This window comes from Panicum hallii, chromosome 5 (assembly GCF_002211085.1).
Source record: "Panicum hallii strain FIL2 chromosome 5, PHallii_v3.1, whole genome shotgun sequence".
NCBI classification, from domain to species: domain Eukaryota; kingdom Viridiplantae; phylum Streptophyta; class Magnoliopsida; order Poales; family Poaceae; genus Panicum; species Panicum hallii.
In genome coordinates, this window is record NC_038046.1 from 7,968,850 (window position 1) to 7,982,483 (window position 13,634).

The following is a 13,634-nucleotide window of genomic DNA, read 5'->3' on the forward strand; positions in this document are numbered from 1 at the left end:
TTTCTGTTGCTCTGTTGATGTCTGATACAGATTTATAGAATTAACTCAAACGCTGTCCAACAAAGTCGTTGTAGTATAGTGGTGAGTATTCCCGCCTGTCACGCGGGTGACCCGGGTTCGATCCCCGGCAACGGCGAGTTTTTTCTGCTTCTACTTTTTTGTTAGACCCAAACCAAAATGGATTTGATACGCTTCTGTTTTTCCATGTACGCCTATGACAGTTCGCAGTCCAGAAGTCAAAACACGTTGCTGTCTCAATTCAAGGCACAGAAATCAATTGTGAAGGTTACATGTCAGTCGCTTCCATCCTTTTTGAAAACAACATGTGAGGTACATGTAAATTCGGGAGAAATTTTTGTTTGAAAGAGACGTTTTCCTTCAAGAAAATCCTTGCAAAAAAAAAACTGATTCCCTCTGCCTTTCCAACCATCATCGTTCAGCTTTTCCAACCGTGTAATTTAGTGAAATCCACACTCCACCTGTTTCGCCTGTCCCCTCTCACCCTCGGTTAACTCCACAGCTTTCCATCAAACGCGGATGCAGAGCACAGTGCTGGCCTCTAATCACGAAGCTAATCAAAACCCCCGCTGCAGTTTATGGTTGGCTCGCGTAACTCTGAACCATCCCCGTACGCCTCAACCTGGCGATACCAGTGGCCAGCCAGGTCACCGTGCACGGCACGCGAGCTGCCCGGCGGTTTGGACTGATCACCGGATGACATGGAAGGGTGAAGAGGAAGCACATGGCGTTAAGCAATGAGCACAGAGCACCCCCCATGGCCTCCTAGCTCACAGCTGAGATGTGAGCTGGGAGCTCAAGCGTGAGCCCTCGAGCTCGCCGCATCTAATTTTATCGCCCAATCCTAGTTCCATTCCAACGTGGGATTGCCATAACCAACAGAGCGGTGATGAGCAGCCGCGCGCGCGCCGAAACCAACGCATCCGCCCGTCGCCTTCGTTCCCGTAACATCCAGCACGTCGCCACGCGAGCCCGTCACGCCCCTGCACATCGATCGCCTCGTCGTGCCCGCGCCCGTCCGCGCTTCCTCCTGCTCCTGCGTGCGCGCCGCCACTCGCTCGTCAAAGCGCCAAAACCTCCCCCAGCACACGCCTCGCCGCTAGGCCAGGGGAGGCAGGGCATGGAGGGCCGCGCCACGGCCAGTGTCCGCGTGGACGGCGCGCCGGCGGAGGCGACGCTCTGCGGCGGGGAGCTGCGGTGGCGCCGCGGCGGCGCGGCGGGGGAGCGGGCGCTGTCGCTGGAGCGCGAGGTGCTCGGGGTCGAGGCGAGGGGGAAGGAGGTCGTCGTGAGGGCCTTCGTGGCGGCGGGCGCGGCCAGGGCGAGGTCGTGCGCGTCCGGCGCGGGCACGGGAGGGAAGGGAGCCGGGAGGCGGTGCAGGCGGGACTTCGTGCTCGAGATGACCGACGGCGAGGGCGCCGCCGCGGCGTGGGGCGAGAGGCTGGCACGCTGCCTCGACTCGTTCGGTGCGCGTGCCTCTGTCCTCAGGCTCGACGGGAGACTACTCCCCATGTTTAGATTCTCACCAACTGCTCAGTCTGATTAATGAAGGATCAAGACCAGTTAATCATGTCTGTGCTGAAAATCTCACCCACAGGCGGGCCGAAGAGATTGTTCGTCCTCGTCAACCCCTTCGGCGGCAGGAAATGCGCGAAGAAGATCTACGACATGGAGATCAAGCCTCTGTTTGAAGCTGCTGGCGTGAGCATCACAGTGCAAGGTTCAGCATGCAAATGTGGATGGCTTTCCATGAATTTTACCTAGTTTTTTTCTCAAGGTTTTTGCGGTTATATCGATCCGTTTTGTTGGCGATCTGTTTCAGAGACCGAGTACCAGGGACATGCCCGGGAGGTGGCGTCTTCCCTCGACCTTGGAAAGTACGACGGCATTGTCTGCGTTAGCGGCGACGGTGTCCTCCTGGAGGTTAGTGGCACACCACCAATGTTACAGCAGCTTGTGCTCTGTAACGTGTGTTTGGCATGGCGAGGCTTCAGAGTAGAGCGCTGACTTCGCGTTTGTCGATCCTGATTAGTTAATGCAAGTTTACTTCAATCCGATGAATCTTAAATTTTATGGAGCTCATGTATAGTGCGGTTGTTTAAGCAAATTTTAATGGTAAAAAGTCCGGTTTATACTCTCGAACCATCGTAAAAGTCCGGTTTACATTCTCAAACTACAAAATCAGGTAACGGGCCATAAGTATCCAACTATCGAAACCGGACAAATTTAGCCTTTTAGATGTTTTTTATTTAAAAAATAAAAAAAATCTAATTAGATAAAAAAATCAAAACTAATTCATTTTAAATTAGAAAAAAATATGAAACTAGTATCAAATTTTTTCTAAAAATATAACCTATCTATTATTGCTCTATCTGAATCTTATTTATTAAAAAAAAGATAGGCATAACTATAAGCAACCAAATACTATGAATATGAAAAATCTGAATAACTGACGAGTAGAGTGTCAATAGATAGGTTACATTTTAAGAATTTTTTATACCTATTTCTTTTTTTAATTTAAAATGAATTAGTTATAAATTTTTTAGTTTAAATTTGAATATTTTTAATTTTTATAACATAAAAAATTACCTTTGAAACCACCCAAAGGGCCAAATTTACCCGGTTTCGACAGTTGAATGGCCTATGTTATCCGGTTTTGTATTTAAAGGTTGAAAATCAAACTTTTATGATAGTTTGAGAGTGTAATTCTAATTTTAAAACCATGCTTACTAGTTGTTCCAATGTCAACGTTGTTTGCCCTTGACGTGATAACCCTTCCTTACAAATGCCTTCCGGAGACTGCCTGAAGTAGTATGTTATCTGAAAGTGTACTGTACTAACACTGTGCATGGCATCAGCATGTTTTGCTGTGGTCATAGCTTGTGATACTGGTTCCGGACTTTAGTCCCTGGAACTCTAAAAACCATCTGGTTCCAGTCATTCTTACTGTTAACATCTGCAAGGAAACGTGAAACCTGTTGCAACTTGCGAATCAGGTTCAGATTTGTTCTCATGCTGTGATTTCTGACATAGGTAGTGAATGGAATTCTTCAGCGAACAGATTGGGAGGAGGCGATAAAGATGCCAATTGGGGTAGTTCCAGCAGGTACGAACAATGTAAACTAAAACACTAGCACATGAAAATTCTGAAAACAACCAAACAGGCTTGGTCTTGTCGTGTGTGCAGGTACAGGAAATGGCATGGCTAAATCACTTCTGCATGCTGCCAGTGAGACGTGCTCGGTTTCAAATGCTGTATTTGCCATTATCAAAGGTCATCTCTCTATTCCTCTCTTTATCAGGCACAAAACTAGAGTCATGGGGATTTACTGTGGAGAATCTTATGGAACACAAACTTCTCGTTATGCACAGGTCACAAGCAGTCCTTGGATGTGTGTACCATTTTGCAAGGGGAGAAGAAATTTTTTAGTGTCTTGTTAATGACTTGGGGCATGTAACAAACTTTATAAAGCAGTGTCAAATTTCTAAGGAACTTTTCCGGTAGCTATCTGATTAACTTTTCAGAAAAAAACAAAAATCATCATAGGTTTAGTGGCTGACATAGATATTGAGTCTGAGAAATACAGGGAAGTGCACCCTTCGACTTCTATGTATGTACTGAACCATTCCCATTTCTTGGCAGTTCTTTCGTCTATCATCTCTGAAAGATCTAGGCCTTGCTTATTGTCCATCCTTTTCATGAATTCATATCCAACTCCTTGCTGACATCATTTAGACTTGTCAATTATGACAAGTAATGACATGGCTGGGACCTATAGGATCACTTCTATCTTCAGGAAGTACCTTCTGGTTTTCTTTTCTTTGATGTTTGGGTCTTGATGCCTGAAGTTCGTAACAAGCTCTAGCCTTGTTTCAGGCTGTGGTTCGCATTATGAACTTGCGAAAGTACTGCGGAAGTATTCAGTTCGTGCCTGCCCCAGGCTACGAGTCATATGGAGAACCTGTCAAGCAAGTCGAGAATTCCATCGTAGAGTCTCTGGAGCAAAATGGAAAATCCCACCCGTTTTCTTATCCAGGTCCTTCACTTGAGTTTCAAGCTTCAGACTGGAGATTTGCTGATGGTCCATTTGTTGCAGTTTGGATAAACAACGTGGCATGGGCTGCCGAGGATATCATGGCAGCTCCTGAAGCAAAGGTAACCGAATAGTATGCTCTAGCAATAGTAATACTTTATCAAGGGCACCCTTTTCTTTTTGTATTTTGAAATCTGTGTTTCTGCATGATTGGTACAAAGATTATTATGCGTCATCTATTTGAGTGTTCAGTGCTTCAATCCCATATGCTTTTGGAGGGGTGCTTTTATCAGTCTTGAATCTAGTACATTTGACTCAAGGAAGCTGAATGTTGTGATTGTGTTGCAGTTCTCACATGGCTGTATGGATGCAATCATACTCAGAGATTGTCCAAAGGCTGATCTTTTAGCTCTACTGATGAAGATGAGCGATGGGAGCTATGTCAAAACAACATATGTTACATATCTCAAGGTTAGTTTCTCTCATCCACTAACATTTGGATATTGCAACATACAGTGACGTTTTCCCAAAGTTTTAAAAAAATAGCATAGTAGGCTATATTTTAACTGAATATTGTAAGACTGATGGAATAATAAAAGGCACTTCAATTTAGGTCTTGTTGCGAGTGCAGGATGATTAATTTATCACAATTCTGGTCTTTCATCTTTTCTCAATTCAATAGTTCATCAGTAACAAGGAAACAACACCCCCTTACTGTGACTTTTGCAGGTGAGATCTTTTAAATTATCTCCAGGCCAGCTTGTTGAGAACCCAAAAAGGGATGGAATTATAGACGTGGACGGTGAGGTAATTGCTAGAGGAGAAGGAACGTACGGAAAAGGCCCTCAAGATGTGATGGCTTATGGCCCTCCTATTCAGCTGACAGTGCACCAAGCATTGGCTACCATATATTGCCCTAACAAAATTCGGTGAAAAGATTGGCGTTGACAAAAGACAAATTGCCTACAAATTTGCCAAGTTTTAGAAGAAAAATGCTCAAGTAGAAGACAACAAGAAAGGGATCTTACAATTGTTTCCCAGCGAACCAGACAACAAGAAAGGGATCTTACAATTGTTTCCCAGCGAACCAGTGAAAGTCAAACCTAAAAAAGTTGACTTTCGCTCAGACAGCTTGTCTCATGTAGGTTAGACCAAATACCCTCAAATGACTCTTCCTTTCTGACCTTTCTCCTATCTTCTAAGGTTAATGTGTCCATGTCAATTGCTTTTATTGCTGTTTTATAATTTTATAACTTATTCTTTGTGAGTTGTAACCAACAAACCAGTGTAGATAGTACGGTCATATATCGTCATAATTATTTCTTGTGGGAATGATAATGAATTGATCGATGATGAAAAGATCATGACACGTTAAAGCATATCTGTACAGCTCTTGAACATTTTGTTCAACCTCGTCGTTGGACAATAGATCCAGAAAGTAGGCACATGATAATTCCTTCAGAATTTGATCCGGTGCTTGAGAGTTGCTTAAGAGGGGTTTATTGAGAGGCGACTGGATGCATTTTTAGGCGACCACAGTTTGAGTCAGGCCCCCGGAATCGGAGGCCTAACTCCGGCACCTTACAGAGTATCGCAAACGCTAAGAGTATCGCCGACCCTAATGGTGATATTAAAGGTTTACTACCAGTTAATAAGAACTATCATGTGCATGAAGTGCTCACTACTCCCAACAGCACAAACCAGGCAACCACATTGTTGGAAGTCAAAACAAGAACGGGCATAGCACATTCCGTTACTCTATACATCGCAAAGTTTCATCAGATTAAAGGATCAAGGCCTCCAGATTTTTTATCCAAAAGAAATTTCAAAATTCAGGTATGAAAGATTGTATAATTGGGTAGAATAATCTCTAACCCTTGCAAGACACACTGGTACATATATATAGGGGGGACTCTTGCCTAGTCATACACGGTATGAATATATCATTGAACAAGCCAACAAGGTACATATTTTCCGATAACTGTATAGAGCTTAAGACTTCAGAAGTACACCACTGCAAAGAGCACACGAGAGATAGCAGTTACAACCGTATATCCTTCCAGCGGATATGGGCAATCTTTGGCCAGCTTTCTCCATCAGGTGCTCGGCAGCTCTCCATCAAGAGCTTACAACCGGATATCCCTATGTGCTGGAGGGAGCATGGCAGATCTGGTAACGATGATATGTCGGGGCACAACCAGATGTTCAGTCTCTTCAAACTCGACAGGCAATTCAGATTTCTTGGCAGGGATTTCATGTCGCATGCATCCAACGATAGCTCCTCGACAGACGAGAACTTCGCAGATTCTTCAAAATCAAAGGATTGGTCCTTCCAGTATTGTAGACTGAGATCCGCCGGGACTGTAAAACTTTCGGACGAGAGCATATGGCTGAGCAATACAGAGCTGCCAATAGTGAGAGCCCTTTGGACACGAAACTGCGAAACGCACTCAGCAGTGAGCTTCGGGACATCTCTCAAATAAACCCGGAGAAGTTGCAGGGAAGACAGACCTTCCAGGAAACACAGGTCCTGGATACCACGAATTGATAGTGATTCAAGGGACGTTAGATGACCAATTGATAAGGACGCAGAGCTCCTGCTGTCATGAATTTGAAGATATCTCAGGTGTGGCAAGCTAGCACTCAATGAATCAGCAGCAAGAATGCAGAGGTCTATGCGGAGCTCTGTAAGGGACAAAGGCATATATTCTGCTCCACGTGCCAGCTCTAAAGAAGGGCAGGAACTGAGATAAAGATCTGAAACAGAGGCAGCAGCTCGTAAGCCGCCTAATGATCTGAGGCACCAGCAATCAGTAATGGACACGGATTCAAGGGCGTTCAAATGTTGAAAGATCTTTTCTGAAGGGAGTGCGGTTAAATTCATAATCCGTCCCAGTGACAAATCGCGCAGTGAAGTGAGTCCACCAAGGCAACTGGCCAAAGCTCCATCCGTAATACTGCATGAAGAAAGATCAAGTTTAGTAAGTCTTGACGGTGGAACCAGCGGGAGCCCGACACGCTGTCCATAGATGAGTCCTATCCTTTGCTCATGGCAACATATCCACGCATTGATGATATTTTCTTTCGTCAATATCCATGGCAACATGCCCTCTTCTGCAGCGCTTTTGATGGTTTGGAGATATTCTGATACATCATCATCCATCAACGCCATCATCTGCTGCTTCATAGATGAATGCTCGTGTGACAGCACTCTCCTAATGGTAGATCCTGAATCCACCTCCCAGAGCAAAGCGAGTTGTGATGCCAAGTGGTCTGCCCTGATCGTGTTTTCCCTCTGACCATGCTTTTGCAACTCTTCATTGCTGATAAACATAAGCAGTGGGCACTGGTTAATTTCTAATTTTTCAAGGCCTGCTGGGAGACAAGGTAAGATCTTCAGATTTGGAATTTTACAAAGGCCCAGATTGCGGCAATTCCTAAAAAGCCCGGTATTCACTGGTAGGCATTCTAACACGGCGCATTTGGTAAGTCCAAAAGATTTCAAACTCTCAAAACAGGAACCGTCAAGTAACCAGCTCGGATACGAGGAGGATTTGTAACCTCCAATTACGAGTCCATTCAGCTGAGGCGGTGGCATCAAACCTTCCAGGATCTCCAAATGTGTCGTGTTCTCTTCTCGGGAGCCATTCTCTTCAATCCAGACAAGCTGCAATTCTTTAAGGTGTTTTTTCTGATGAAGCGCTGCCCGCAAGGCTTCCTCCTTTCCCGTGACAGCTTCGAGATTTGTAATACGTAAACTGCCATGAAGCTCGTTCATGTTCCTGAGCTGATGCAGCTCATATCCCTTCTGCTTTTTCACGCAAAACGTACCAAGCCTTTGGACCGACGTTAACCTGCCAATGTTTGGTATTGGAAGCGTACCGTCTACTGCATTCGGAAACCATACATGTCGCAGCTTTCTTAAATTGCAGAACTGGCCAGGCAAATATTTTACTTTGGTGCCTGAAGAAATAAACTGTAAGTGGAATAGAGTGCACAATGATTCAGGCAATTCGGAAATCGAGGTTTCTGAGAGGTCCAAAAACCGAAGGTGCTTCAACTCGGAAACAGATTCAGGCAACTTGCTTCTATTGCAAAAGCGCAGAAGCAGTACACGTAACTTCTTCAAATTCCGCAGTAACACATGAAAAAGATCGCTTATATCATCAACCAGTGGGTCAAGGCAAATTATTGTACGTAGATGACGTAGCTTGCATATACTTTGCTTATGTTGTAGCATACTCTTAACACGAACAGACAGATGCCGAACTGTGAGTGGTATTTCTTCCATGTCATCGTCCAGTATGAAACTATCTTCTCTAGAGAGTGACTCTGCCAAATCATGAAGGAGATCATGCATAGTATAGACATAAGTAGCTATCTCCTTCCCTACATAAACTGGTTGAAAGAAGGATCCAGACATCAGCTCATTGATGTAATCGCGTCCAACATCTTCAAGGCTCCTATTATGGTTGCATGATTCGACTAGTCCCTCTGCAACCCATAAGTGTACCACCTCATTAACATCGTACTTGTGGCCTTTTGGAAATAAGCTGCAATATAAAAAGCACCTTTGAAGAACTGGATCTAATTTCTCATAACTCCACAAAAGAGCCCTCCTGGGTTCGCTTAAGTTTTCAATTCCCAAAGCGTCTCTCCATGAGGAGACATCCTTTTTTCTGCTCAAGTTCGAGCCCACAACTTTTGCTGCCAAAGGTGATTTTCCAAGACGTTTCGCTATCTTTTCTCCAATCTCTTCTAGCTGCACTTTCAACTGTTGATCTCCAATTTCCGCTCCACAGAAAGCATGGTGTTTGAAGAGTGCCAAGAACTCAGCATTTTTCAGTTCTTCCAAACGAACCACTTTTTCGCAGTGAAGAGCGGCTGGAAATGTATCCCGTCGAGAAGTTACCAAAACTTTGCTTCCCTCCTTCTGAGAAACCAGAGGTTCTAGCAGTTGGTCCCATTCCCTCTCATTGCTGGATCCTTCAAACCAGACATCATCCAAGACGAGCAGGAATCTCTCTGACTTTTGCAGTGTGTCCCTGAGTTTGCACTGGAGGGTATCGATGTTCTCTACACGTGGGCATTCCCCATTAGTTGCAGACTCGATCAACTCCCGTGTGTGACGATGAACATCAAGCTTGCGTGAGATGCAAACCCACATCCTGGCATCAAAGTGATCCTTTACCCTGCCATCATTGTAGGCATACTGTGCCAAGGTGGATTTTCCAGCACCTCCATGTCCAACGATAGCCACACCTGAGTAGTTTGTTGAGCTAGCCCCGGCTGCAGTCCTCTTGGTAAGAAGATCAATTATACGATCGCGATCCATGTCGCGGCCAAACACTTTACGAGGCTGCAGTGATGTGGTCGGAGGAACAACTGCTGTTGCTACAACTGGGCCAGCTGCACAAGTATTACCTGCTGGTAAACCAAGAAGCTCACGGAAGTCCTTGGCTTTCAGCAGGATATCCTTCAGCTCATTCAGCTTGCGAATTAGCCTTCTGTTTTCAGGGAGCAGGTTACGCGCCCTGCTTGCTGTAGCACGAAAAGGCTTCAGAATTGTTGATTTAATGGACGAGGCATCATCATCTCCCACCGAGGAATCATCCCCGCTCTTCGCCTTGCGTTTGAGGAGGTTGTACTCGTGCTTGTCCAGCAGGTCCTCGGCATCGTAGAAGGCATCTTTGAGCCGCTGGAGCCATGCCTTCAGCTTATCCTTGTGGGGGCTCTTCTCGGCGGCTTCGATCACCAGGTCGAAGTGTGGCAGGACAGTGGTCTCCAGTTCTTGGAGCTCCCGTGCCATGTCCACGCCCAGGTAGGTCGAAGCGTCAGCGAGGAGCTTGTTGATAATAGGCGAAGCCGCCCACCGCAAGCCGGCCAGTGCCACGTCCGCCATGGAACTGCACTAGTGCTTGTCTCCACGGCTTTTGCAGGTGAAGAGATCTTGGGCGAAAGCGTTTCCAGATGAGAAGGAAGAGAACAAAATGAGTTGAAATAGCAGGAGGTATTGGGAATTGGGATATTTGCAGGGATCTAAACAGGGAAACGATGGGAAACAAGCAAAAAAGACATGTTCTCTAGCTTTTCCTTTTTCTTAGGGATTAAAACAAAAGAAGGAAGAGATGGTGTAAGGTAAATGGAAGAGTAGAGGCAAGAAATGGATTAACAGGCAAATAATGAGGAAAAGTCTGTTTCATTTTTTTTTTCTGATTTTTGGAGTATGGAAGGATCTGTGAGGAAGAGACGAGCAATTGATGGAAGTGCTTATGCTTGAAAAACTGAAGGATTGATGGATCTGTGAGGAAGAGACGAGCAATTGATGGATCTGTGAGGAAGAGACGAGCAATTGATGGAAGTGCTTATGCTATGCTGGGGGGAATTACTGGCGAAGGCACAAATCTTGTCGGAGAGAAACCTGCCACAGTCAGGAAGCCGAGATTAATTAGCGAATTGCAGCCGAGAAACATAACCTACAGGCAAATTATCATTCCTTTCCCATGTGTGAATGGATGCACAAAATGAAGAGCTTGAAATAGCTAACGAGTTAATAGGCAGAAGGAATAGTTGAGAGCTTACACGGATGGAAAAACTGAAGGGCGCCGGAAGCAGAGGTCCGGAGCCTGCGCAGCAAGCGCTGTACTGCAAGAGGAAACGAAACACAGGACAAGAAGCAGCCAGTCAGCTACGGATCAGAGCATCTGACCAGCGCGGCGGCTCCCCACAAAGAGTTGGGCCTTTGTTTAGTTCCCCTCCAAATTCTAACTTTTTACACTCTCTCCATCACATTAATTTTAGGACACATGCATAGAGCAGTAAATGTATATAAAAAAATAACTAATTACACAGTTTAATTGTACATCACGAGACGAATCTTTTTAGCCTAGTTAGTCCATAATTAGATAAAATTTATCAAATATAAATGAAAGCGCTACAGTATCCGATGTTGAAAAATTTGCAATCTAAACGACCCGGTGAAGCACCAAAATATCTCGAGTCACGTCACCAATCTCTTGTTTCGTTTTGGGAGCCGAGAAATGAGTGGCTGTGCTTTATGTTTGGCAGCTTGGCGGAGCCAACCGAGCTGAAGACTTGACCATCGTTGATAGCTCAGTGATTGGTGATGGCAATTATTGTTTTAGACCAAAGGTACACTCAGCGGAAACCAAATGATTGTTCGCTTGGTAGAGTTGTGGGCTCCGCACGAGTCGACGAGACCAGTCCAATTTACGTTAACCGAAGTTTCGGTGTTTCATCAGCATAACGCAGGAGTCCAGAACTATCTCTGACCATGGTAGAAACTGATGTTAGCACATTGCCCATATCAAACTAAAGCACCAATGATCGCGTGGAAAGAGCAAAACACCAATAGTACATCAACGAGTACATCGGTGAAGTCAATGAGAGGGCATGTAAAATTACCTTTATTCCTCTCTTTTTTTTCGGCACCAGCACTGGTATCACGATCACCCTTTCAATCTTAATGTTGTGACCCAAAATATCGGTGATGAATTCTAAAGGGAATGATTGGGGGCTGGCCAGGGTTAGTGTGTCCTGGCCATAGCTCCAAAATAGAAACTGTAGTGCTAAAACATACGTGTCCGAGCAGATAAAAAAATCGGACGGCTCGCTCGTTCCAGAAAGACATCTCCTCCCTATCTCATCCGTTGCGCCGTCAAACACCCCTCCTCCCTGAGCACCACCCCCCTCCTCCTCCGCTCCGCCTCCCTCCCTCTGTCTGCATGCATCCGCTCCACGTGGGCGCTCTGGTGGTGGTGGTGGTGGCGACCTCACCGGCTGGACGCGTGGCGCAAGGGTGTACGGGCGTTGGACCTCCCTTCTGCCTGCGACGGCGACTAGGAGGAGCAGGAGGGCAGAGACGACGCACGGGGCCTGGCCTAGCCAGCCGTGGCGCGCGGGAGCGCTCGCGGCCGCAGCGTGCCGGGTCCTGTCGGCCTCGAGCTAGGCTGCCTCCGCCCTGAGCCGTCCAGCCGGTCGCCCCCTCCTCCCTGAGCGCCCCACTCTCCCCCCCCCCTCCCACCCCCTAGTCCTGCTGCGCGCCACCGCGCCGAAGGAGCTTCGGGCGGCGAGGCAGTAGGTGGGGCGCACGCGGTGGAGGGTCGGGCCGCCGCTCCCCCGCGCATTCCCCCACCCCGGTCGCCGCTCCCCGCTAAGGGCGAGCCACGCTGACCGCCGGATGAGCTCCGGGCGGCAGCCATGGTGAGCAGCTTTAGGAGGTTGTTGAGGAGGAGCGAAGGATGTGGCATGGGAGCACCAAGTGGCGATGCTGGTATCTTATGATGTTGCACGAGTGGTGATGTTCCAACTTATAATGTTGCAGTAGAGATATTGGGATGTTGCAATGGATACCTAATAGTGGTGCAATAGAGATTTTTGGATGCTGCAAGTGCTGTAGATACGTGCGAATGTCGTAATAGTTAATTTTTGGTGTTTCATCTGTTAATATTTGATGTTGCGGTATTTGTATTTTAATATTTCATTGTGCTCAATCCCAACCTATCGTATGATGATTTTTATTTGGAAATGTTGCATGAAACATACGATTGATGTTGCAGTGGGAATTCTTTTTTCTCAGAATATGAAATTTACATTGAACTATTCTTTTCGTATTTTTTAATGTTGCAATCTTAAATTTCTTTTATATTTCAGATGTTTTGTTTGACGTTGCAACAGTGTCAGATGGATCGGACGTCCGGGCGCTGGTCTGATGGATCAGACGTCCGGTCGCAGGCAGCGCCGAAACAGAAAACTCAGATGTGCAGGCAGTCACGGCTTGCAGTTGTGTCTGAACCTTTCTAGCAGTGCAGGATTAAAAAAAAAGGTGCTTTAACAAACCCAAAATTAGTAACACCGTTTTTTTTACTTCAATAATTGATGCCAAAGTACCAATTGTTTCTGCTCAAGAATCCAGTGCACCCAAAAGGCACAGCAGTGACATCTAAAGACATACACTAGTCCTATAGATTCAAAGTAAACTGATAAGCTATCTGCTTCATATTCCCATATGACGAGTCTCAAAATTTATATGGAACAATTCCATGTGGTTCTATCACATCCAACAACGATCGTATAGGTGAACTGCCACATAGCTTACAAAGCTATCATATTCATGTTGCAAACTGCAAGGTACAACCCAAGGTATAATTTTTCTGACAAAAGCACGCTTGTGAGCATTGCAAAGAATAATTCAATATGTGAGCTTGGACTAGAATCAAGGATATGTGCATGTTCTCTCTTTTAATTACTGTTCATATTCAGAGCGTTTGAGAACAAACAAGGAATCGATAAAACCAATTACATGCATCCACAATTCCAACCAGGCCATTCTTATGAGTAGAAAGATCATGAGATCTGCTGGGAAACAACAAAATAACTAATAAGTTCCGCTTACTGCTGTATATAATCCACATGCTAGAAAATATATCCAAATGAACATGCATATGTGACCATACTATCCATGGGCACAAATTCTATATGATAATGCATATAACGGTATATGCCATAACTCGTGATAAGAGGTTAATCCAGTATGAAATCAGCAACTTTATCATTGGCAAACAA

The 13,634-nt window shown here is 45.6% G+C and overlaps 1 protein-coding gene, 1 non-coding gene and 1 pseudogene across 2 annotated transcripts; 2 read left to right on the forward strand and 1 right to left on the reverse strand.

Moving 5' to 3' along the window:
• Window positions 1–64: 64 nt before the first annotated feature.
• TRNAD-GUC lies at window positions 65–136 on the forward strand. The gene has a single exon. It is a non-coding gene; the product is annotated as a tRNA-Asp (tRNA).
• Window positions 137–740: 604 nt separating this feature from the next.
• On the forward strand, window positions 741–5,416 carry LOC112893228 (annotated as a pseudogene).
• Window positions 5,417–5,832: 416 nt separating this feature from the next.
• LOC112893224 (putative disease resistance RPP13-like protein 1) lies at window positions 5,833–10,759 on the reverse strand. The gene is made up of 2 exons (XM_025960430.1): window positions 10,632–10,759; window positions 5,833–10,470 (listed from the first exon to the last, which is right to left on the reverse strand). Exon 2 carries the CDS (start codon window positions 9,949–9,951, stop codon window positions 6,091–6,093), a length of 3,861 nt encoding a protein of 1,286 aa, XP_025816215.1. The 5' UTR covers window positions 9,952–10,470; window positions 10,632–10,759; the 3' UTR covers window positions 5,833–6,090.
• Window positions 10,760–13,634: the final 2,875 nt, after the last annotated feature.

What these genes read in the sequence shown, in the direction of transcription:
- LOC112893224 (XM_025960430.1), bottom strand. Translation starts at nt 9,951, where the DNA reads ATGGCGGACGTGGCACTGGCCGGCTTGCGGTGGGCGGCTTCGCCTATT.